Raw genomic sequence first — 26,233 nt, 5'->3', positions numbered from 1 at the left:
CTTGAATCCATTCATGTCCATTGTGCATTCCGATGCACTAGGGCAATTCCAGCAGGACAATTCCACACGCCACATGTGCAGAATTTCTACAGAGTGGCTCCAGGAACACTCTTCTGAGTTTAAACCCTTTCGCTGGCCACCAAACTCTCCAGACATGAACATTATTGAGTATATCTGGGATGCCTTGCAACGTGCTGTTCAGAAGAGATCTCTTCCCCCTCGTATTCGTACGGATTTATGGACAGCCCTGCAGGATTCATGGTATCACTTCCCTCCAGCTCTACTTCAGACTTAGTCGAGTCTATGCCACGTAGCGTAGCGGCACTTCTGCGTGCCCTACACGATATTAGTCAGGTGTACCAATTTCTTTGGCTCTTCAGTGTAGTGTGTGTATGTGAGGTTGCCTACTGTCTCTGCAGTGGAATTCTCACACCTACAAATGATTATAACGACCCTTCCATTGACATGCCTAGGGACTTCCAGAAAACGAAGCATTGTGTTGTGGTTTTACTTCAGTTTAGAACATCAAACGAATTCATTCCTATGGGGCTGTTACTAGAAAGAATCATGACTTGGATAATGTAAATGACTTACTCTCAAAAAACATTTAGAGTGCAAAAAATTGTACAAATATGTAGCGCAGAATGTGAGATTCTTCCCGAAGTGTAATTTCGAGATGGGCAGAACGTATGTTTGACTTCCTGTAGAATGCGCCCCCCCCCCCCCCCGCACCCCCTCCTATATTAGACGGACGCAAAGTTGGTTGATACTGATTAGCGGTGAGAAACAGAAGATCTAGACCCTTTCTTGCACTTTCAGTAAAAGCTCAGTAGTCAAACATATGGAACTCATTACATTTACCGTGAGTGTTTACCTATCCAACAAACAAGAGTGCGCGTGTCACGCACTGAAATAAGGACAGCATATGTACTGCACTGACGATCTGCTCGTTGGATGTTGGTCACAATACATATAATGTACGTGGTGTACCTGCAATTCTCTGCCTACAAAGTGGACGCAGTATGCCGTCCACAAGCTGCTAGTGCTGAAATTATCTCAGTACAAGACGAACACGAGTCGAGATTTCTGTTTGCTCCACAGCCAGGGATGTAAGTCTGACTCAAGTATTTCTAAGTAAAGAAGTATTTCAGTGTGTTTCACACTCCTCAGAGAAGTTAAGAGTCTCACTTGAGTAAACAGAATAACTATTCTGTTCACAGAGAAACGATTTCACTAACTCCTAGTGTTGAAAGCAAAAACAACAATATCTAACCGCCAGATTTTCCAGGGTAGCTCTTGCCACCGGACTCTAGGTCGAACACCCGGAGGGAAGTGTCTTCGATCAATCCCCAGAAAGAAGTGCCTTCGATCGATACCTGCAGGAAAGTGCCTTTAGACACCATACGCCCGCCCTCTCCAGTACACATGGCGCCTAACTTTGGACTCAGGCAACGAATCCCAGCAGCTGTTACAAAAACATTACAGCCCACCACATGGGTCATGAATCTGCCAGACAATTGTCTGAAGCTCTTACTCCTTTCAGAAGATTTTCTACATCTTTAGCACTTCTAACGTCAAACATGCATATCTGCTTTTCAGTGGGAAACATGCCCTAGCATTTACCTTGAGAAGATTCATTAGAGGTCACCTCGCATCCATCGTTTGTGACACTGTGCATTTCTTTGCATTAAAAAGATGTCTTTTTGCCTTGTTCCATCCACGACAATCTTTGGCTGGGTACGCTATAATACTTTTTTTTTCTTCCCATCGGAGTGCAACCTCTAACATACTCTTTCCTCGCTACAGGGGATCTGTGGCTTCCACCTCTGAATACTGCAACCTTCTCGCTCTGCTCTCTCATAAAGCAGTAAATGTCCACCCCTGCAGAACATGACAGCTCTCTTCCCAGCTCTTCTTCTCGCCGATAGTCTGAGGCTTGTTGCCACGTTTCGCGAGGCTCTCTCCGTCAGAGGTTCGAGTCCTCCCTTGGGCATGGGTGTGTTTGTTGTCCTTAGCTAAGTTAAACTGACTTAGTTAAGTTAGATTAAGTAGTGTGTAAGCCTAGGGACCGATGACCTCAGCGGTCTGGTCACATAGGAACTTACTACAAATTTCCCATTTTATCGCCGATGGTGATTTCTGAGGAAGGTGTAACTCACGTCGCCTTTTCTGTCAATGCTGAGCTCTAATTACCTCCCAGAAATAAAGTATTACGGAATTTTTTAGTATGTGGTGCTAGTCAGTATCAGCCAATGAAATGATAAATAATCCAATTGTGCATCATAAAAGGTGATGTAATATAAATATAAATCGAAAATAATTTACAAAATATTAAATGTACAGGTGTAGTGTATACAATTTCTCTATTAATTGCTTACAAACGATTTTCCGCACTGTTGTATGAGGGGTGTTCAGCTTCAGACAAACTCGATAAGTAGACTTCGCAACATCGTGTCTGAAACGTCAATTAGGACGATTCACAAACAACAATTTAAGTACACATGTTATTCCAAAATCGTTATCGTGGAAGTAGGGGCCAGGAGGTGCTGGTGAAATAACACACACTGCTAAAGATACCTTTTTATTTTAAAAGACTTTCTCAATAATAAATTTTTAAGTCTGTCATTTTTTAAGAAAACAATTTCAAAAGCAATTTCCAATAGCTGACAAATTTTCTTTATGAAAAGCGGATTGCAATATATAACATTAACAACTTCCCAATAATATGATTTTAATCTTGACACACACACACACACACACACACACACACACACACACACACACATATATATATATATATATATATATATATATATATATATATATATATATATATATCGCGGATCTCCCGCGTCGCTCCCCTACGCTCTGTAAAGGAGTATGGGACTCATCATCATCATATATAAGACAAATATTGAAAAAAACTCTTTTAAATAGCTGGCAAATTTTCTCTATGTAAAGGATATTGCATGGTATGACGTTAACAACTGCCCAATAATAAGATTTTAAACTTATCGTATATATATATATATATATATAAGAGAACAATTCCTTTAAAAAAACTTTTAAGTAGCTAGTTTGTACTAAAATTAAAATAGTTATCTCTTGCCAGTTAAATAAGTTATATTATACCTGTCAGACGTTACAAGATCAATGTGAATAAGCAAGCACACAAACCTTCACATTAAAGGCAGTTACAAAAAAATTTTCTTATCTCGGTGAGGGAGTGACACGTCCTAAGGGGCCTAGGTCACAAAAGTCGGAATAGTTATTGGTGATCTACAGGGCCACAGCAGATGAACCCCCAAAACTCACATTACAAGCTACCATCTCCCCGAGTTACCCAAAACCAGAAGATGTAGCAAGGGCAGTGCCTGTACAGACTCTGAAGCCCAGAGACACACAACTCCGAACCTAAATCAACCAATGAAGGCATGAATGAAACGGCCTGACCAAGAAGCAATTACCACATTCCCACGGACAGGCAAACGAAAACAGCAGTGGGAAGATCCCAACAAAACCACTGGTGAAGAAACTCATAGACTTCAGTTACATAAAAACAGTATTCAATTTCCCACACTCCACAACAGCACTGGGAACATGTTGCACTTCCTTATACTCGTCAGAGCCAACCGCTGCCAGTGGTTTCAACGGCCGATAAGAAGACATACGGTCCCAAGAGGTCGGCCAACGCACGTGGCGAGTAGTTGACGACCCCCAACAACAGGGAACCACTCGTACCACCACCTCTCTCGGTCACCGCCCAGTAAGTATTCCTCAATCGTCACGCGATCGTACACCTGCTCCAACGCCTGCCAGAGGGCGGTAACGATCCAAACAGCTCACCAAACCACTAGCGTCACCGCAAACACTAGACGCGAAACGAAAGCACTCCACCTGGCGCGCTTTTCTAAGAGCCGGACACAACTACGGCTCAGTGTCCTTCACACTGGCCACCGTCTTTCCTGTCACGCACAGTCTGCCAGGACATTTTGCATCGCACCAACAACCATCCTCTTCAGATTTATTGTACCATTTCATTATGCTACTAAGCTGTTGTAAACAGATGGTGTGCTGTGAATCTCCTTACACAACTACCTGCCGATTGGTAACGGGCAAATTATAGCGCAGAAAATGGCTTTCCTGCCTGACTCATCGCCATATTCAGCAATTACTGTCGGTGGCGCCCCTGTCGGCTGTTTTTCAAACTAAATTACTGGCAGCAAGTCAAATGTTTCACGCTCTTGCAGACGTCGCCTGGAGGCGTCAGAGCCGGTGAAGCGCTGGCGCCTGGAGCCGCTGTCGCGCGCGCTGCCGGCCTTCGCGGGGCGGCCGCTACTGCTGCACCGCTGGATCGTGCTGGCGGAGCCGGTGCTGGCGCGCCTCGACGAGCTGCGGGCCAGCGACTTCCGGCTGCGCCCGGACCTGGAGGCAGGTGCCCAGCGGGCGCTCTGGGCCCTGCGCAGGCGCAGCGGCGTCCCGGACCGCGCGCGCGTCACCTTCGTGGGCGTCCACGTGCGCCGCACCGACTTCTCCTCCTGGCTGCCGCGCGTCTACAACCGCTCGCTGGCCGGTGAGTCTGAAACCGGGCAACGTGCCAAAGACGCGTCTTTCGTCCGAAAAGCTCCAGTCTCACTCTAATACAGGGTGACACACGGGGGACGGACGGTTTTCAATGAAATAATACTCAGCCAACTTTAAAATTAATGCATGTTTGTTTAAATGATAATTAAATGGACACCCTAGCTGCAAACAAAGCAAAGGAGGGAAAGCAGAAAGGTGGAAGGAGTATATAGAGGGTCTATACAAGGGCGATGTACTTGAGGACAATATTATGGAAATGGAAGAGGATGTAGATGAAGATGAAATGGGATATATGATACTACGTGAAGAGTTTGACAGAGCACTGAAAGACCTGAGTCGAAACAAGGCCTCCGGAGTAGACAACATTCCATTAGAACTACTGACAACCTTGGGAGAGCCAGTCCTGACAAAACTCTACCATCTGGTGAGCAAGATGTATGAGACAGGCGAAATACCCTCAGACTTCAAGAAGAATATAATAATTCCAATCCCAAAGACAGATGTGAAAATTACCGAACTATCAGTTTAATAAGTCACACCTGCAAAATACTAACGCGAATTCTTTACAGATGAATGGAAAAACTGATAGAAGCCGACCTCGGGGAAGATCAGTTTGGATTCCGTAGAAATGTTGGAACACCTGAGGCAATACTGACCCTACGACTTATCTTAGAAGAAAGATTAAGGAAAGGCAAACCTACGTTTCTAGCACTTGTAGTCTTAGAGAAAGCTTTTGCCAATACTGACTGGAAAACTCTCTTTCAATTTCTGAAGGTGGTAGGGGTAAAGCACAGGGAGCGAAAGGCTATTTACAATTTGTACAGAAACCAGATGGCAGTTATAAGAGTCGAGGGGCATGAAAGGGAAGCATTGGTTGGGAAGGGAGTGAGACAGGGTTATTGCCTCTCCCCGATGTTATTCAATGTGTATATTGAGCAAGCAGTGAAGGAAACAAAAGAAAAGTTTGGAGTAGGTATTAAAATCCATGGAGAAGAAACAAAAACTTTGAGGTTCACCGATGAGATTGTAATTCTGTCAGAGACAGCAAAGGACTTGAAAGACCAGTTGAACGGAATGGAAAGTGTCTTGAAAGGAGGGTATAAGATGAACATCAACAAAAGCAAAACGAGGATAATGGAATGTGGTCGATTTAAGTCGGGTGATGCTGAGGGAATTAGATTAGGAAATGAGACACTTAAAGTAATGAAGGAGTTTTGCTATTTCGGGAGCAAAATAACTGACGATGGTCGAAGTAGAGAGGATATAAAATGTAGAGTGGCATTGGCAAGGAAAGCGTTTCTGAAGAAGAAATGTTTGTTAACGTCGAGTATAGATTTAAAGGTCAGAAAGTCGTTTCTGAAAGTATTTGTATGGAGTGTAGCCATGTATGGAAGTGAAACGTGGACGATAAATAGTTTAGACAAGAAGAGAATAGAAGCTTCCGAAATGTGGTGCTACAGAAGAATGCTGAAGATTAGATGGGTAGATCACATAACAAACTAGGAGGTATTGAGTAGAACTGGGGAGAATAGGAGCTTGTGGCACAACTTGACTAGAAGAAAGGATCGGTTGGTAGGACATGTTCTGAGACATCAAGGGATCACAAATTTAGTATTGGAGGGCAGCGTGGAGGGTAAAAATCTTAGAGGGAGACCAAGAGATGAATACACTAAGCTGATTCAGAAGGATGTAGGCTGCAGTAGGTACTGGTAGCTGGAGAAGCTTGCACAGGATAGAGTAGCATGGAGAGCTGCATCAAACCAGTCTCAGGACTGAAGACCACAACAACAACAACAAAAACAACAACAACAGCTACAAACAGGCCTTGATATACTTCATTGGGGACATATTGATAATATGTGCTCCGATCTGGACTCGAACCCGGATTCTCCTGCTTACATGGCAGACGCTCTATCCATTTTTTTTTTTTGCAAAAGAAAACAAATACTCCAATTATACTGGTTTCTCCTTCCAGTATACAAAAATTAGTCTCCTTCGTCTTGATGGCGAAGAAGCAATCTTTTGGGGAAAAAAAAACGTTTCTAAAAGCCAAAATCAAATTTCTTTTTCCTTTAAGAACAGATTATAAGGAATAAATAACGAAAAGGTTATTATTATTATTATTATTATTATTATTATATAAAGTCGTCGTGCGACTTGCAGTTAAAGACCAGTTCTTACAGGAGCGCCTGAAGTGTCTCCGCCTACAGCAGGCCAGCTCGTCCAAACGTGTCTTCTCATTGCGTAGGCGTGGGTTCTGAGTAGCAGATCTATTCAGTTCGGATCGGTTAATACAGTTTTCAGCTTCTCAGGGCTTGGACGTTCCAGCTACGAATTGGGTCATCGAAGGTGCTCCGTAAGAAGTTGGAAAAATATTGCTTATAGCGTGGGTTGCGTATCAGGACGCAGGGTCTTTCGTTGAGATGAGTCCAATATCCTAGCGTAGACTTGTCGCCAGAAGTAAAAAGATAGCGGATCGTGTGGCCATAGATCCAATTCACAGAGTGAGTTTTCGCGGAGGGGTAGAAAGTCTTATCGGGGTATAAAAGCATGTGGACGTCGATCTGAGCTGGTGTCTGTCGAGTAAGAAACGCCAAAATTCGCCGCGCAAGTGTCCAGACGTCGAACGCTGTGCCACAGTGGAACCGGTGGACATCCGTGTCATTCACTCCACAGTGGGGGCAGAGGGATGAATCGGCGAGATGGATGCGGTGCAGACGATCTCGGTTAACTTGTTTGCCATTCACGGTGATGTACCACGCTCATTGAACGTCTGATTCGAAAAAACGCGCATGGATCGCCTTCCATATGTGTCGCCACACGTACTGTGGATACTTACGTTCGATGAGGTTGGACGGGCGGCACTGTTGTAACAATTCGGAGACTGTTAAAAAAGTAACATAAAGCAATTTATGTATAGTATATCCATCGGAGCCACCGAAGGCACAGAGGATAGTGCACCTGCAGGGACTTATCCCTTGCACGTTCCCCGTGAGACCCACATTCCCAACATGTCCACACGACTACATTTGTAGTGCGCCTAATAGATGTTTATTTACACAAAATCAAAGCTCATTATTTGCCATTTTAGTTAACAAAGTTATTTGTGAAAAAATAATGTCGTCAAGATGATGTCCATCATTTCGAATGCACGACTCAACTCTCTTCTCAAAATCCTCCATCACATGGACTAAAATCTCTGCAGGGATGGCAGCAATTTCTTGAATGATTGAGTTCTTCAACTCGTGCAAATTTCATGGTTTGTGGTTGCAGACACAGTTCTTAAGGTACCTCCACAGAAAAAAGTCACATACTGACAAGTCGGGAGACCTGGGAGGCAAAGGAACATTGACAAAACGTGAGATAATCCGGCCAGGAAACATGCGTCTAAGAACTATCATTGAAGTGTTTGCGGTTTGCGATGTTGCCCCATCCCGCTGGAAACAAACGCGTTTTAAAGGGATTCGTCGTCTTCTTAGTTCTGGTTTCAAGAAAGTTTCAAGGATACGAATGTAACGAACCGAATTAACAGGTCCAAAAATGCCAACAGAGCCAAGAGCACACCAGACTGTTACTTTTTCTTACTTTAGAGGACGCTGATGCATAGGGTGTGGATGCTCTGGAGCCCAGTAACGTGGGTTTTGCATATTCACGGTCCCGTTTAAATGAAAATGAGCTTCATCGCTCATCAATAAAATTTCATTTTCATTCGATCCCAAAATCAGTTGCATTTTGTAGGCGAAGTCTTCTCTTACAGAAAAATCAGTTCCCTTAAGTTGTTGGACTATGAGCATTTTTTAGGGATGGAATTTTAATTATTTATGCAAAATTCGTCTAACCGATTCACGATTGATTCGTAACTCACTAGCATGACGTTTAGCTGACAGTCTTGGGCTTCTGACTGCCGCTTGCCTTACCCTTTGAACATGTCGTTACTCTGCGTCTAAGGCCAGGATGCTTCTTATCCAGTATGTTTCCAGTTGATCTGAAGTTTTCCACCCATCTCAGGATTGTGTTACGGCTCGGAACAGCTCCATGTCGACCGACATTAAACCGCGCACGAAACAATCGCTGCGTAGCAATAATAGACTCGCCACTTTTCACGAAACGGTCATAGACAAACACTCGACGTTGCAAGTAAAAAAAAAAATGTTCAAATGTGTGTGTGAAATCTTATGGGACTTAACTGCTAAGGTCGTCAGTCCCAAAGCTTATACACTACTTAACCTAAAATATCCTAAGGAAAAACACACCCACCCATGCCAGAGGGAGGTACTCGAAACTCCACCGGGACCAGCCGCACAGTCCATGACTGCAGCGCCTTTGCGTTGCAAGTCCCACTGCTCCATAGTGACTGAGTAAATGAAATGGCGTCTTGTGTGGATCGGAACTATCCCCACCACGACCACCTCCCACCACCGCGCCCTCATACTACGCAGTTCAAAACCGTCCGTCTCCCGTGTGTCACACGTAACATAAGAAGAATATTTGTTTGATGAGGGGTAACGCGGTCACCATGAAGAAAAGAAAGATCTAAAGTTTGACAATATTCAAAAACAACAACAGTCAATACCTATAAGTGTTTGTTTTATTCAGTGATAGGTGGAACTGCAATGACCAACTACAGATCGCTCTAAAAAAGAATGTACATATTTATCAAAAATGACATTACGATAAGTTATCAACATCACAAGCTGTAGAGCGATTTCCTTTGTCTAAGAAGGAACTAACAAACATACCTGCGTTCTTGGACTTAAAATAAGTTGAAACTACACCACTGGCCATTAAAATTGCTACACAACGAAGATGACGCGAAATTTAACCGACAGGAAGAAGATGCTGTGATATGCAAATGATTAGTTTTTCAGATCATTCACACTAGGTTGGCGCCGGTGGCGACACCTACAACGTACTGACATGAGGAAAGTATCCAACCGATTTCTCATACACAAACAGCAGTTGACCGACGTTGCCTGGTGAAACGTTGTTGTGATTCCTCGTGTAAGGAGGATAAATGCGTACCATCACGTTTCCGACTTTGATAAAGGTCGGATTGTAGCCTATCGCGATTGCGGTTTATCGTATCGTGACATTGCTGCTCGTGTTGGTCGAAATCCAATGAGTGTTAGCGGGATATGGAAGCGGTTTGTTCAGGAGGGTAATACGGAACACCGTGCTCGATCCCAATGGCCTCCTGTCACTAGCAGTCGAGATGACAGGCATCTTATCCGCATGGCTGTACGGATCGTACAGCCACGTCTCGATCCCTGAGTCAACAGATGTGTGCGTTTGCAAGACAACAACCATCTGCACGAACAGTTCGACGACGATTGGAGCAGCATGGACTATCAGCTCGGAGACCATGGCTGCGGTTACCCTTGACGCTGCATCACAGACAGGTGTACTCAACGACGAACCTGGGTGCATGAACGGCAAAACGTCATTTTTTTGGAAGAATCCAGGTTCTGTTTACAGCATCATTTTGGTCGCATCCGTGTTTGGCGACATCGCGGTGAATGCACATTGGAAGCGTGCATTCATCATCGCCATACTGGCGTATCACCCGGCGTGATCGTATGGGGTGCCATTGATTACACGTCTCGGTCACCTCTTGTTCGCATTGACGGCACATTGAACAGTGGACGTTACATTTCAGATGTGTTACGACCCGTGGCTCTACCCTTCATTCGATCACTGCGAAACCCTACATTTCAGCAGGATAATGCACGATCGCATGTTGCAGGTCCTGTACGGGCCTTTCTGGATACAGAAAATGTTCGACTGCTGCCCTGGCCAGCACATTCTCCAGATCTCTCACCAACTGAGAACGTCTGGTCAATGGTGGCCGAGCAGCTGGCTCGTCACAATACGCCAGTCACTACTCTTGGTAAACTGTGGTATCGTGTTGAAGCTGCATGGGCGGCTGTACCTATACACGCCATCCAAGCTCTGTTTGGCTCAATATCCAGGCATATCAAGGCCGTTATTACGGCCAGAGGTGTTTGTTCTGGGTACTGATTTCTCAGGATCTATGCACCCAATTTGCGTGAAAATGTAATCACATGTCAGTTCTAGTATAATATATTTGTCCAATGAATACCCGTTTATCATCTGCATTTCTTCTTGGTGTAGCAATTTTAATGGCCAGTAGGGCACGACACATTGCAGGAAAAAAAATTAGACGACTTCGGTTTTGATCTGATGATAGCGTATCTCACCAGGGGGATGACAGATGTACCGAAAATGGTTTCAACATCGTCTATCAACAGACAGCGTAGTGCTATAGGTAGGCCTACCAGAGCACCATCTGTGTCTGCCCTTTGATAGGGAATGCTCGCAACCAGAAGGCTCATGTGAAGCAAGTGTGTGAAGAAAGCAGGTAACCATGTTATATAGACGCACTCGTGTTCCCCGCAGCCAGATGAGGGAGTATGAAAGGGGTAAAATTTGGGCCTATCCAGTGGCGAGATGACCCTCCAGGAAAACTGCTAGATAAGTTGAACGTGCTGCGTCAGTTGTACAACACCACTGGGTTCAGTGGTCACGTCGGCAGTCTGACAGCCGCAGACGAGGTCCTGGACGTCCACGCAGCACAGACACTCACCAGGAATGACGTACTGTAAGGGTGGCAGTGGCATTTGTACAGCTGCCATAGCACAGACAAGAGGGCTTGTGAGCCCTGGCGTGGCAGCACGCATATTTGCGATGCAGTTATTAGCAGTGGGACTCTGCACACCTCTAGCATGTCTTCCACTAATGCCACAGCATCGACGTGCACGTCTCAACTGGTGCCGTCAGAGGATCACTTGGAAGGTGGAGTGGCGCGCCGTGGTCTTCTATGATGAAAGCATATTCCGCAAAAAAAAAAAAAGTTCAAATGAGTGTGAAATCTTACGGGACTTAACTCCTAAGTTCATCAGGCCCCAACCTTACACAATGCTGAACCTAAATTATCGTAAGGACGAACACAGACACAGCCATGGCCGAGGGAGGACACGAACCTCCGTCGCGACCAGCCTCACAGTCCATGACTGCAGCGAGCGCCCTAGACCGCTCGGCTAATCCCGCGCGGCGCAGATTCTGCCTAAACGCAACTGATGGTCGTTTGCGTGTACGGCATACATCTGCTGAGTGCTGTCTCGTACAGTGCATTCTTCCAAGACGAAGTGGCCCCGCCCAGGCTGGGATCTGATCAGGTGCAACCCTCGTTCACCTGGAAGGTTTTGGAGGGGGACGATAACCAGCTCTCGGTACTTGCACATTGTTGTCAGACCCGTTAATTTGCCTTTCTTACAACGGGAAGGTGAGGTATTGTTCCAACAGAATAATGTTGGCCCAAACAACGCCCGTGAAACTCAACTTTCTCTGAAAGATGTGCTGCAACTTCCCTGGCCAGCACGATCTGCAGACTTGTCTCCAATCGAGTACGTGTGAGATGTGATGGGTCGAGGAGTGACTCGTGCAACTGGTCGACCAACAACTCTTACAGAACTATTTGAACAGGTCGAGCAGATGTGGTGTTACGTATCCCAGGACAGTATTCGTCATCTGTACGATCGACTGGATGCCAGAGTCAGCGCGCGCATTGCCGCCAGAGGAGGCTACACCACTTACTAATGTGAGTGTTTCAGCGAGAGTCGATACCTGTTGCCTCAAAAGCGCGTATGCTGCTGATCTGTAAATGTTCAAAAATGGTTCAAATGGCTCTAAGCACTATGGAACTTAACATCTGAGGTCATCAGTCCCCTAGACTTAAAAAAATGGTTCAAATGGCTCTGAGCACTATGGGACTCAACTGCTGTGGCGATAAGTCCCCTAGACTTATAACTACTTAAACCTTACTAACCGAAGGACATCACACACATCCATGCCAGAGGCAGGATTCGAACCTGCGACCGTAGCAGCAGTGCGGTTCCGGACTGAAGCACCTAGAATCGCTCGGGCGCAGCGGCCGGCCCTGTAAATGTAACCATTTCATGTACTCCATATGGACTGTTGCAACTATAAATCTTGAGTGAATTGGAAATCTCTAAATGGGTGTATTAATTTTTTCCGGCAGTGTATATAGCCATGACTCGCATAGTGACATCGTATGAAATCATGACAAAATTATGGTGAAAACTCATGTCACGCAATATAGGGCTGTCATTAACACACTAAGCTTACAGCAGAGACGTCTTGGCCACTAGGCGTCGGTGAGGGTATGCACTGTTTACAACAGTGTGTTACGAAATCAAGGATATGATCTGTTCGAATGCATGCTTTCGCTGCGATATCCGTTGATAAAACATTCTCGGGTTTCAAGCCGCGTCAAATGGTTTACTGCCCACGAGCTTTCGGCAGAGATCTCCTCTGAAATTGTCAAGTGGATGACTGTCTTGTGGTTGTCATTGCCGTGCTTATATAGCAGCGCCGTCGCTCCTGACGTGCTTGTGCTCGGTCTCTCACCATATATGGTAATGTTTTCACCGCGCGACCGCCGAGCCCGCTTCAATTCCCTCAACACCGGATCCCACGATGTACTCAGCTGCAATCCACCGTCTCTACTGAAGGTGTTGTCAGAAATTCTAATCTCTATGGCCTCGTTTATCACGCTATCCCAGAAGCCATTAGTCCGTTTAATAATAGACGTCTCATCGAATGCAATTCGGTGTCCGTTTTCCAGAGCATGTTCTGCTACAGCTGACTTTTCGGGATAGTGCAGACTGCAACACCTTTCATGTTCTATGCGGCGCTGTTCAATAGTGCGAACAGTCTGGCCGGCATAGAACTGCCCACATCCACACGGTATCTTGTAAATTCCTGGAGGCCGGCCGGTGTGGCCGTGCGGTTCTAGGCGCTTCAGTCTGGAACTGCGTGACCGCTACGGTCGCAGGTTCGAATCCTACCTCGGGCATGGATGTGTGTGATGTCCTTTAGGTTAGTTAGGTTTAAGTAGTTCTAAGTTCTAGGGGACTTATGACCACAGATGTTAAGTCCCATAGTGCTCAGAGCCATTTGAACCATTTTTTAAATTCCTGGAGTTCAAAGGCGTACATCGTCTTTCATAGATTTCATTTGTTGCCGGATCTTTGCCAGAGGCCTGAAGGTTGTGTCTATTTTATGCCTCTTCAGTAGCCGACTAATCTTCCCTGTAAGAATGCAACCTGCTTGGTGTCTTCTTCAGAGGTCTTCTTCCTTTGAGGCTTGGATGACCATATATGGTGTGGGACCGAGCACAAGTGACGTCACGAGCAACGGCGCGGCTATACAAGCACGGCAATGACAACCACAAAGCAGTCATCTACTTAATAATGACAGAGGTGATCTCTGCCGAAAGCTCGTGGGCAGTAAACCACTTGACGCGGCTTGAAACCCGAGAATGTTTTATCAAGGATATGATTACTAACATTCTGCACGGAGCAAAATGAGATAGTTTAAAACGCAACTAAAGGCGAGCTAGTGTTTAAACTTGGGTCCACCGTAAAATGTTACGTAGAGGATCCACTGAATGTTATGCGCTATGAAGGTTCAGGACGACCGAGCAACGAGGCGGTGGTGAGGACCTTAGCCACGCCAGTGGGGTCAATGAAACAGCATGAAATTATAATCCATTTGCTGCTGAGAGTTTTACAGTGGTTCAGTCTCCACCTCTGAGCGAACTGGGAGCAGCCTCGCTGCGCCCGTGTTGCAGAAATGCTCTGAGTAGCGTGTCAGCGCTCGTTGCGAAATGTGTGGTCGAAGCACCAGGTGTTGCCCACGGTCAGTTCTGCTGTCTCGTGCCAGGCATTGCGGTGGTCTGCACGTCCCCACAGCCCAGCATGACTGAGCACATCCGCTGAAGCTTCAATACTGTCATAGTTGCTCACAGGTTAAGCCCCAGAAATATTCATATGTCTGATGACGGTTGTCTTGAGGCCATAAGGCGGAAGTCCCAACAGCAAAACTGAGGGCAGCCAGAGCAGCGGTCGGGGCGTTTAGCTGGCAAGGTGGTACAAGCACTGCTGAAGAGTGGCGCCACCAGCTGCCCTGATCCCATAAAGGAAACGCCGTGTGGCTAGGGCCTCCCGTCGGGTAGACCATTCGCCTGGTGCAAGTCTTTCGAGTTGACGCCACTTCGGCGACTTGCGCGTCGATGGGGATGAAATGATGCTGATAAGGACGGCACAACATCCAGTCCCTGAGCGGAGAAAATCTCCGACCGATCCGGGAATCGAATCTCGACCGTTAGGTATGACATTCCGTCGCGCTTACCACTCAGCTGCCAGGGGCGGACCTTGATCCCATGATGAGCAGCCTGCAGTCAGATAGATACGTTATTTTTGTTCAACAAGATCAGCCCGACATTCATCTTCAGTCAGTCACCATTGTGACTGCAATAATGCCAGCCCACATAGTTGAAGTTATCCCCCACAGCCAGACGGTTGCAGACTCATAGAAGCAAACTCCAAACTGGAAGCGGCTGACAACACTTTGTCGTATCCTGCATGTAATGGAACTGGCCTTCCGTTGGCATCAGTGATGCAGACGGAATGTGCACACTTTGGCCATTAGTACTAGGAAGGACAGCCTGTCAGCGTTGTCTGATGGAGAGTTTCAGAGCGCTCTTTCCTGCAAGGTTCTTGTAGTCTTGAGGAGTAGTTACTCCACGCTGCCCCTTAATAGAATATCGTTATGTCTCCTTTGCGGTGGTGTCAAGGTTCTGAATCAGGTGTTTATGACGCCCTCTCTCGTCAGTGCATTTGCTTGTCTGTGTTAAGAGCTTTCCCGAGCGTTTAAACTGTTTACGCAACCGTGCAGGAGCGCTATGCCTGCTCAAAAAATTTCATTCTTCGCTATAACACTGTTCTCATGTGTGAGAGTTAAAATGCAATTAAAAAGAGCTAGGGTTCAAAATGTTAGTTCATATTATAAATGATACTTCTTGAATAGGTGGCTGTGACGTGTACTGTACACAATGAAGTTGATTTAAAGCTACGTCTCAAAACAAAAAAAATGGTCACACGCATAACGGGCTTGCAAAAACAGAGCCGAGGGAACATGGGCGTATTGTTCAGTCAGAAGTGTTGTGGGGTCACGTTTCTCGTTCCCGTAGACCTTTATTTCTTGCAAAAGGCTCCATAGGCGGCCCTTTGGTGCAATCTGAACGAATTGCTTTATGTTGGCTACAGTACGCTTGTATTCAATGAGGTGATTTACAAATTCACTTTTATTCTGTGTATCTTTCTTTTCTTTCTTTTGCTGGTGCCTTGTCCCACGGATTCGCAGGGTTGGCACGGTTAGGAACAGATTTGGCAAGGTTAGTTATAAGGGGTGGCTGGATGCCCTTCCTGCTGCCACCCCATACCCCCCCCCCTCCCCCCCTGGGAGAGAAGTAGTGTACCCCAGCTGTCTGCGTCTAGTGTAATCCATGGAATAGTGCGAACATGTTCAGATGTCTGTGAGTCGTGTAACTGAGGCGGAATGTGGGGACCAGCCCGGTATTCACCTAGCGGGATGTGGAAAACCGCCTAAAACCCACATCCAGCCTGGCCGACACGCCGGCCGACGTCGGTAATCCGCCGGGCGGATTCGATCCGGGGCCGGCGCGCCGATTCAAGTCCAGGAATTAGCGCATTAGCGCTCTCGGCTAACCTGGCGGGTTTCACTTTTTTTCTGTGTATGTGTATATTAAAGTTCCTGCCTGTCTGTCCAATATAAAATTTTTAACAATCATGACAGATGATCGAATTTAAAAGTTTATTACGTTTGTCACTTACCTTGTGTCTTAGGCACAGTTGTATTATTTATTTTAAAACAGCAACTGACGATTGTGTTCTTCACTTGCTTCATTAGCTGTTGAGGAACTTTTTCTAAGACACAAATTTTTGTTACTTTTCTTCGCTTCCTGTTTGTTTCTTTTTTCTTATGTTATTGTGTGATTGCATGACAATGCCCTCTGTGTACCTGTTTTCCAAGGTTAGTTGTTTTGATAGTTTTAGTTCTTCACGTTTTGGACTGGTGCATAAGTTCGTGGAGTTCTAATAAAAGATATGCATGACAGAGAATTTATTCACCAATAATATATTCTCCGTTGCTATTTACAACAGTCTGGCAATGCTGGCGTAATTTTTCGATTCCACGAATGTCGAAGTCACGTGGTTTTCAGGTGAATAACTTGTCGTGCCATGTTTGAAGCGCATTTTCGTTGGGTAAGGAAGGTCCTTGAAGGTTGTTCGATGGAGAGCGGAAAAGGTGAAACTCTGAGTGCGCAAGATCAGGTGAATAAGGTGGGTGTGGAATGACTTCCCAACCCAACTCCTGTATAGTGTTTTTTGTCAGTCTAGCAGGCTGTGGGCTGGCGTCATAGTGGATTAGCATCACTTCACGCAGTCTTCCTGGTCGTTGTTCTTGGACTGCGTCTGCAAGAACTTTCAGATGCTGACAGTAAATATCAGCAGTGATGGTTACACCTCGGGATAGCAATTCTTAGTGCACCACATCGTCGCTGCACCAGATGCATGACATTATGTTTTGTGGATGCGCGCAGGGCATTGTACTGGGAGTTGCTGCATTGTTTGGGCTCGACCATTTTTTTCCTTTCCTTCTTTTATTATAAAGACGCCATTTCTCGTCACCAGTAACGGTAGAGGAAAGATATGGACAGTGTTGTTCACGAGCCAATTGATGAAGAGCAAGTAGAGATGCACTGCCGATTTCTGTGATTTTCGCTTAGAGCACGCGAATCCCATACACCCGTTCTGAACATTCCCCATTGCATACAAATATCGCACGATGGTGGAATGATCACAGTTCATCACATTTGCCACTTCTCGAGTACGCTGACATAGATCATAGTGGATTAATGCGTTTAAACGATCTTCATCGAACCCCGAACGTCTTCCGGAACGTGGAGAGTCTCTAATTTCAAAACGATCCTCCTTAAAAAGGGAAAACCATTTCCTTTCTGTGCCCTGTCCAGTGCTATTACTCCCGTATACGGCGCAAATACACTACTGGCCGTTAAAATTGCTACACTACGAAGATCACGTGCTACAGACGCGAAATTTAACCGACAGGATGAAGATGCTGTGATATGCAAATGATTAACTTTTCAGAGCATTCACACAAGGCTGGCGCCGGTGGCGGCACCTACAACGTGCTGACATGAGGAAAGTTTCCAGCCGGCCGGGGTGGCCGAGCGGTTCTAGGCGCTACAGTCTGGAACCGCGCGACCGCTACGGTGGCAGGTTCGAATCCTGCCTCGGGCATGGGTGTGTGTGATGTCCTTAGGTTAGTTAGGTTTAATTAGTTCTAAGTTCTAGAGGACTGATGACCTTAGAAGTTAAGTCCCATAGTGCTCAGAGCCATTTGAACCATTTTTGAAAGTTTCCAACCGATTTCCCATATACAAACAGCAGTTGACCGGCGTTGCTTGGTGAAACGTTGTTGTGATGCCTCATGTAAGGAGAAGAAATGCATACCATCACATTTACGACTTTCATAAAGGTCGGATTGTAGCCTATCGCGATTGCGGTTCGTATCGCGACACTGCTGCTCGCTTTGGTCGAGGTTCAAAATGGTTGAAATGGCTCTGAGCACTATGGGACTTAACATCCATGGTCATCAGTCCCCTAGAACTTAGAACTACTTAAACCTAACTAACCTAAGGACAGCACACAACACCCAGCCATCACGAGGCAGAGAAAATCCCTGACCCCGCCGGGAATCGAACCCGGGAACCCGGGCGTTGGAAGCGAGAACGCTACCGCACGACCACGAGATGCGGGCTTGGTCGAGGTCAATGACTGTTAGCATAGTATGGAATCGGTGAGTTCAGGAGGGTAATACGGCACGCCGTGCTGGATCCCAACGGCCTCATATCACTAACAGTCGAGATGACAGGCATCTTATCCGCATGGCTGTAACGGATGGTGCAGCCACGTCTCTATCCCTGAGTCAACGGATGGGGACGTTTGCAAGACAACAACCATCTGAACGAACAGTTCGACGACGTTTGCAGCAGCATGGACTATCAGCTCGGAGACCATGGCTGCGGTTACCCTTGACGCTGCATCATAGACAGGAGCGCCTGCCATGGTGTACTCAACGACGAACCGAGGTGCACCAATGGCAAAACGTCATTTTTTCGGAAGAATCCAGGTTCTGTTTACAGCATCATGATGGTCGCATCCGTGTTTGGCGACATCGCGGTGAACGCACATTGGAAGCGTGTATTCGTCATCGCCGTACCGGCGTATCGCCCGGCGTGATGGTATGGGGTGCCATTGGTTACACGTCTCGGTCACCTCCTGTTCGCATTGACGGCACTTTGAACAGTGGACGTTACATTTGAGATGTGTTACGGCCCGTGGCTCTACCCGTTATCCGATCCTTGCGATACCCTACGTTTCAACAGGATAATGCACGACCGCATGTTGCAGGTCCTGTACGGGCCTTTCTGGATACAGAAAATGTTCGACTGCTGCCCTGGATAGCACATTCTCCAGATGTCTCACCAATTGAAAACCTCTGGTCAATGGTGGCCGAGCAACTGGCTCGTCACAATACGGCAGTCACTACTCTTGATGAACAGTGGTATCGTGTTGAAGCTGTATGGGCAGCTGTACGTGTACACGCCTTCCAAGCTCTGTTTGACTCAGTGCCCAGGCGTATCAAGGCCGTTATTATGGCCAGAGGTGGTTGTTCTGGGTACTGATTTCTCAGGATCTATGCACCCAAATTGCGTGAAAATGTAATCACATGTCAGTTCTAGTATAATATATTTGTCCAATGAATACCCGTTTCTCATCTGCATTTCTTCTTGGTGTATCAATTTGAATGGCCAGTAGTGTATTTGTGGCTGCATCCGCTGCTGCCACCCGTCTATTGAACTCAAACAGAAGAATATGTCGGAAATGTTCCGATGTTTCCACTTGACACTCCATTTTCTAGCGTCCTTAGCTGCACTCACTAAATCCAAATGACAAAATAACAATATGTAAACTCAAATAGAAACGGGGAACTACAAATAAAAATGACAAACCGTAAATAAACAAGGAACAACAGGAATATCAACATGCAATACATTTCTCGGCTATTTAATCGCAGGTGAAAAAGTCGGTAAACCGTGAAAGTAAAGGAATAGGTCTTTCATTCCGAATTGGGTGGCAGAATTTGATATGAATAATGCTAGCTCTGCAAGTAAGTATGCTATACGTGCTGGAACCCTGTCTATTGTTAGTTGTAGTGATACCTAAGGCGAAACGGCTAAAGTGTTATTTGTTCTAACCTGGCGATATATTTAATTTTGGTATGCACAGAACAAAACCGTTGCACGAAGACATCAGTATCGTTTACGCTACTATTTAGCATCACCAAGATGTCGTCTGCATAATGATTATAATAGATTCATTAATATGCCCATTATTTCCAGGTCAGTCTCAAGACGATCATTAAGATTGAAACCGGTCGTTGTATAAAACAAATACTTTTCATCATAGACTGTTGTGATTTTTACCATTTGTTTGTTTGTATGTTTGTCTTCATGATTTGCTGTTTTCACCATGCGACTTTAGAAAGGATGTTAAATTTATCTGCGATATTTTAGCAGTGTGGCATGATGTTTGGCCCCGAAACACACTAACTATATTATTTACTCCCTGCTGTACTTATTTTCACGATATGATTGATGCACTGAACAACAGAAGTAAGACACAGATTATTCTTCATATTTTTAAAGTATTCCTACTCGACCATTTACCGAAATTAAATACCGACAGGTCGTTTTCGCACGTTTCTACATGCCACTACTATCCATCGTCATCCATAGCCATAGCGGTAGTAGGGGTGTTTCACTACCACTCTATTTGCATACAAATAATGTTTAAACTGGTGCGGGCGTTCCTCAGTTCTGCTTTTACATCACGCCCTTTCATCCTAACACTCAGCCGCATGTTGCTAGGGGTGTGTTACGGTCAGAGCAAATTTTGTAGATAGCTAGTGATACATGGCAGACATTCGTTCATATGTTACAGAGATATGTGATATGTCATTGCGATCAAACTTTGGTGAGTTGTTGTGCTCACGCCCACGATGGTTTCTGTTGGGACGAGATTTACCTACAAATATACCACCCGTATAAATGGAGGTTTAAAGAGGGTGACATAGAAGCTTAACTCAGGAATGACTGGAGCGATTTCAATCAGTTTTTGTATTCATGATACATTATTTTCATAATTATGTGTATACAAATATTTTGGGGGTAATGCACCCCAACGAGCACCAGGCGTGGAGGTGGGAAGTCGTAACCTGGAGAGATATTCAGTAACGATCATTATTAGTATTAAACCCATAGTTTTCTAAAACTCTAGACTAATTGGTGACAATCACGATGACGTTTTAACGCTAGAATTGAAGTGAGGTGGGGGGTTGTTACAAAGACAATGACATATCACATATCTCTGTAACATATGAACGAATGTCTGCCATGTATCACAGCTATCTACAAAATTTGCTCTGACCGTAACACACCCCTAGCCAGCTGCGGCTGAGTGTTAGGATGAAAGGGCGTGATGTAAAAGCAGAACTGAGGAACGCCCGCACCAGTTTAAACATTATTTGTATGCAAATAGAGTGGTAGTGAAACACCCCTACTACCGCTATGGCTATGGATGACGATGGATAGTAGTGGCATGTAGAAACGTGCGAAAACGACCTGTCGGTATTTAATTTCGGTAAATGGTCGAGTAGGAATACTTTAAAAATATGAAGAATAATCTGTGTCTTACTTCTGTTGTTCAGTGCATCAATCATATCGTGAAAATAAGTACAGCAGGGAGTAAATAATATAGTTAGTTTGTTTCGGGGCCAAACATCATGCCACGCTGCTAAAATATCGCAGATAAATTTAACATCCTTTCTAAAGTCGCATGGTGAAAACAGCTTAGAATCAGATAGTTGCCAGCAACATCATTTTTCAATATGTTTACAAATATCTACGAAATATGTTAAACTTACGTGAAATACATATATGTGTGAAACATATGTGACATATGCGTCTGCTGGCGAAGCAGTGGGCAACAATCTAATTTAAAGTAAGAATTCGACTCAACCACATTTATTGCTTCTACAAAGGATGGGATCATGAGGAATGCTATGTAATTGCGATTGGATACATATAATTCTTTTTCATATCGCAGCTTACAGAGTGTTCCGTCTTTCCAATCTTCCGCCTAAATTCGCCTCTGACATAGATCTTCCGACTCACTCCTCTCATGTTGTTTAAATGTATCTTCTTCTTCCTCTTCTTCTCCTTCTTCTTTTAATAGTTGACATCCATTCCATCATCTTCTTAGGCCATGTGTCCTCGCCCAAACTTGTGTAGTTAAAATAGGTACAAAATGTCAGGAAGATTCCAATGGCCAGTGGGGCTCGGCAGTACCTAGATTATTTAAATTATACATGTATTCTGCTTTAAGGTTATGGAAACGTTCCTGTTGAAATACGTGTGTATCTATAATTACGACAGGTTACTCATTGTGCATTTTGCTGATGATAAAGTAATTTTTTCTGAGGATAAGGGTGATATGAAGTACATGGATAGACAGTTGCACAGAGAATATCGAAAATCGGGTTTAACCATTAATTGCCGGCCGGTGTGGCCGTGCGGTTCTAAGCGCTTCAGTCTGGAACCGCGTGACCGCTACGGTCGCAGGTTCGAATCCTGCCTCGGGCATGGATGTGTGTGATGTCCTTAGGTTAGTTAGGTTTAAGTAGTTCTAAGTTCTAGGGGACTGATGCCCACAGATGTTAAGTCCCATAGTGCTCAGAGCCATTTAACCATTAATTTAGTGAAAACGGAATATATTTGCTGGAGAAATGGGTCAATGCCTGACATTAGATTTTGGGATAGCAACAAACATTTGCAAGCCATTAATAACAAAAATGGACCCAGTAAAAGTGAAATAAAGAACCGTCTTGGCCAAAACACCAAACTATTAAATGGAGTTTTATGGAACACACAAATGAGAACCGAGGATTAGGTTATTTAAAACAACTGTAGACAGTGTAGCAACGTTTGAAGCAAAAACATGGGAATTAAATGAAAGAATTACGAGGAACTTCTTGTCAATGGAGATAGATTTGTGCAGGTGTTGCAGTTGGCTGACTCTAAGGGATAAATTAAAAATGAAGGCATATGTAAGAGAATGAATCACTGTAATTGGCACAGTCGAAGCAACGACCCAGATAGTGTGAGCATGAATGCTGTTTGGGTGAGGACAGATGAAAGCTCCTACAAAATGGTTCAAATGGCTCTGAGCACTATAGGACTTAACATCTGTGGTCATCAGTCCCCTAGAACTTAGAACTACTTAAACCTAACTAACCTAAGGACATCACACACATCCATGCCCGAGGCAGGATTCGAACCTGCGACCGTAGCGGTCGCGCGGTTCCGGACTGAGCGCCTAGAACCGCTACAAAGTTCCTACAGGTAATTAATTATAAATAATACTGATTTCTGCCTGAGCCACTAATTTAATTAACCACTACGCGTTTCGATGGCACCGTCACATTCACGTGGAGAAATAAGTGTTTTCATAATTTTCTGTTTCACTGCAGAGCACAGACGCCTTTTCACAGCAATAGGCCAAGTGAAAAAGAAATATTTCATTTTATTCATTGTGGATGACAAACTGCAGCTGTGATTTAAATTGATAGTTTGGGTGCATATGATACTGTAACGAGTCACTTTTTGGATACCACAATGTCACTTAACTTAAGCATTTACAAGCATAACCATAATTTCATTCGTACACATGTAGTTCATTTACGCCTAATATTCCGATATTTTAGGCCGCACCACTATGTTGGTGGTGGCATGTAAGTTACTATGGGACCAAACTGCTGAGGTCATCGGACCCTAGGTTTACGTGCTGCTTAAACTAACTTAAACTAACTTACGATAAGGACAAGACACACACCCATGGCCGAGGGAGGACTCGAGTCTCCTACAGGGTCAGCCTCGCGAACCGTGGAAGGCACCTCATGCCGGACGGCTACTCCCGCGGCACCGCTACACTAACGTCTAGCTCTTAATGGTCCAGAAACAAACATACCCTACCAAGGTTTCGTCTCGTATTTTGCTGACGATAAAAAAGTTTTTTTCATAAAAAGAACAGGTACAGTTAAAACCGGAAGTCATTCAAGAGTAATGTACGCTTATAAACTAAACTAAACTAAACTCCGAACAGGCCTTGGAAGGCCCAACGGTACCGACCGGCCGCCGTGCCTTCCTCAGCCTACAGGCGTCACTGGATGCGGATATGGAGGGGCATGTGGTCAGCACACCGCCCTCCCAGGCGTATCTCAGTTTATGAGACTGGAGTCGCTACTTCTCGATCAAGTAGCTCCTCAGTTTGCCTCACAAGGGCTGAGTGCACCCCGCTTGCCAACAGGGCTCGGCAGATCGGATGGTCACCCATCTAAGTGCTAGCCCAGTCCGACCACGCTTAACTTTACATGAACACGTTTGCTCTGTTATTGTATATTTTCATTCATGTCGGTTTTCAGTGTTAATTACAAAACCTGATCATACCAAAACTGACGCATGGTGGGAAAACGAGTTTGTATCTCACGGGAACCAGTGTTACCACTGTGGCAAGGCCATTGGCAGTGTAAGCTTATAGAGAAACTAAAACAAAATAAAAATCTCGCATAATTTATATTTTTAACGATAGCACCTCTATTTCCGAAAATATCATTTTATCTCCAGCAAAAGACTACACGCAATCTGTTATTCATTTAGCTGTTGTAAAAGATGTATGCGCTCTGCACTACCCCGAAAAGAATGTAACTACATAAGCTGAAGATAACGGCGTGACCATCGAAATGTGTAGTATTACAACAAAAAAATGACTGACAGTGAAAACTGGTGTACTGATAATATGCAACAATTGTAGTACAAAAACTGGCACGTTTCGAAAGAAAAAGCTGTCATCTTCATAGCATAACACGACGACATTCAGAATATCTCAACAAATAAAAGCACAAATAGTTGCACAAAAAATGAACTGCAGAGGTGCGAGTGTGGTCCCGGTATATCGGGTGACAAGGAAAACGAGCCGTAACCCGTTGCAACTGACACTGGTTCAAATGGTTCAAATGGCTCTGAGCACTATGGGACCTAACATCTGAGGTCTTCAGTCCCCTAGAACTTAGAACTACTTAAACCTAACTAACCTAAGGACATCACACACATCCATGCCCGAGGCAGGATTCGAACCTGCGACCGTAGCAGCAGCGCGGTTCCGGACTGAAGCGCCTAGAACCGCTCGGCCACTCCGGCCGGGAACTGACACTGACATAGGACGCTACACAGTTCAACATACCATATGTTCACAAGAGACAGGGTGGGCGACAAGAGGACTGGTAGGAGAAGTAAATGAATACGACTTAGTCTGAATATTAAACTGTTTATTAATAAACTGATTTGTGCTTTTATTCGTTGAGGTACACTGATACTTATGATAGTATGTCTCTGGAGATACAAACTCGTTTTCCCGCAATGCGTCAGTTCTGGTATGATCAGGTTTCGTAATTAACACTGAAAACCGATACGAGTGAAAATATACGATAACAGAGCAAACGTGTTCACGTAAACATCGCGTCCACAAGCGAACCGTTTGCGAGATAACTGCTCATATATGGCTACGACCAGCGACTGGTTTCAGCTTGAAAGTCTGCCCTAATTGAGCTTAATTAAACTTTTAGATTGCACAACTACGTAAGTGGGTTCAGATTTCACCCGTGGCTATCTTAACAAGAAATACAATATTGTTCCAGCACGCAACAAGTCAGAATTTCCACAGAATTCCCATACATTCGTATCTATTAAAGGTCGTGTTCCGCAACTGGTCCTAGCGTTACGGCTGCAAATATTACACTCGTCTGTGAAGTGAGTTGGGAATTATTTCGTACTCCCCAGGTAATAACGTCACTTTTGACAAGAGTCTAAAATTCGAAGCTTCAGTTCACAAACAAAATCAACGACGGATGCACACTTCACTTCCAAGATGACACGAGATTAAAAAAAGGAAAAACAAAGAAAAATAAACAGGATCAATGAGGTCACGTAATCCTGGAGATCAGGATACCATCCTTGCTCGACCTTTCCATCTTGGATTACCCTGGCACGTTTGATTTCGTCTTATCTTAGCAGCAGAGTTCGCTGGTGCCCTATCATGCAACTACCACATTACCCAACCATGGGTCATGGGTGGAATTGGAGCCTTGTTAGATGAAGACAACTGAAAAGCTTAAATTTTGTAGCGAAGTCACTAAAGGCTCGAAACTACGCATTCAGAGTTATTTCAAAAACGCCTAGTTTGCAAACCAATACTTATGGGAAAGTTTTTGCTTTTATTAGCTGAGTGGTCAGTGCGGCTGACTGCCATTCGGAGGACCCGGGTTCGATTCCCGTACTTGGTGGGACGACTGATAGGGGGCGCACTCAGCCTTGTGTGGCCAACTGAGGGGCTACTCGACGGTTCCACGTTCAAGAAACCCGAAAACAATCCGAAGAGCTGTAAGTTGACCATAAGCCCTTCCATAGCGCATTCAATGACGCTACTAGCAGAGGTTGGCACGGCGTTCCGTCGGGTCCAATTGCCCCGTATAGAGTAAACAC

General features: G+C 45.0%; 1 protein-coding gene across 1 annotated transcript in view; it reads left to right on the top strand.

Moving 5' to 3' along the window:
• Positions 1–26,233, top strand: part of LOC126416912 (uncharacterized) — a 67,749-nt gene that overhangs the window by 5,954 nt on the left and 35,562 nt on the right. The window contains exon 2 of the mRNA XM_050084795.1: positions 4,251–4,573. Coding sequence (XP_049940752.1) covers positions 4,251–4,573 — 323 coding nt within the window. The remainder of the gene's footprint in view (positions 1–4,250; positions 4,574–26,233) is intronic.

The sequence above is a fragment of the Schistocerca serialis genome, chromosome 8 (genome assembly GCF_023864345.2).
Source record: "Schistocerca serialis cubense isolate TAMUIC-IGC-003099 chromosome 8, iqSchSeri2.2, whole genome shotgun sequence".
NCBI classification, from domain to species: domain Eukaryota; kingdom Metazoa; phylum Arthropoda; class Insecta; order Orthoptera; family Acrididae; genus Schistocerca; species Schistocerca serialis.
Note: the sequence above shows the minus strand (reverse complement) of the source record. Positions and strands in the feature narration are given on the sequence as shown.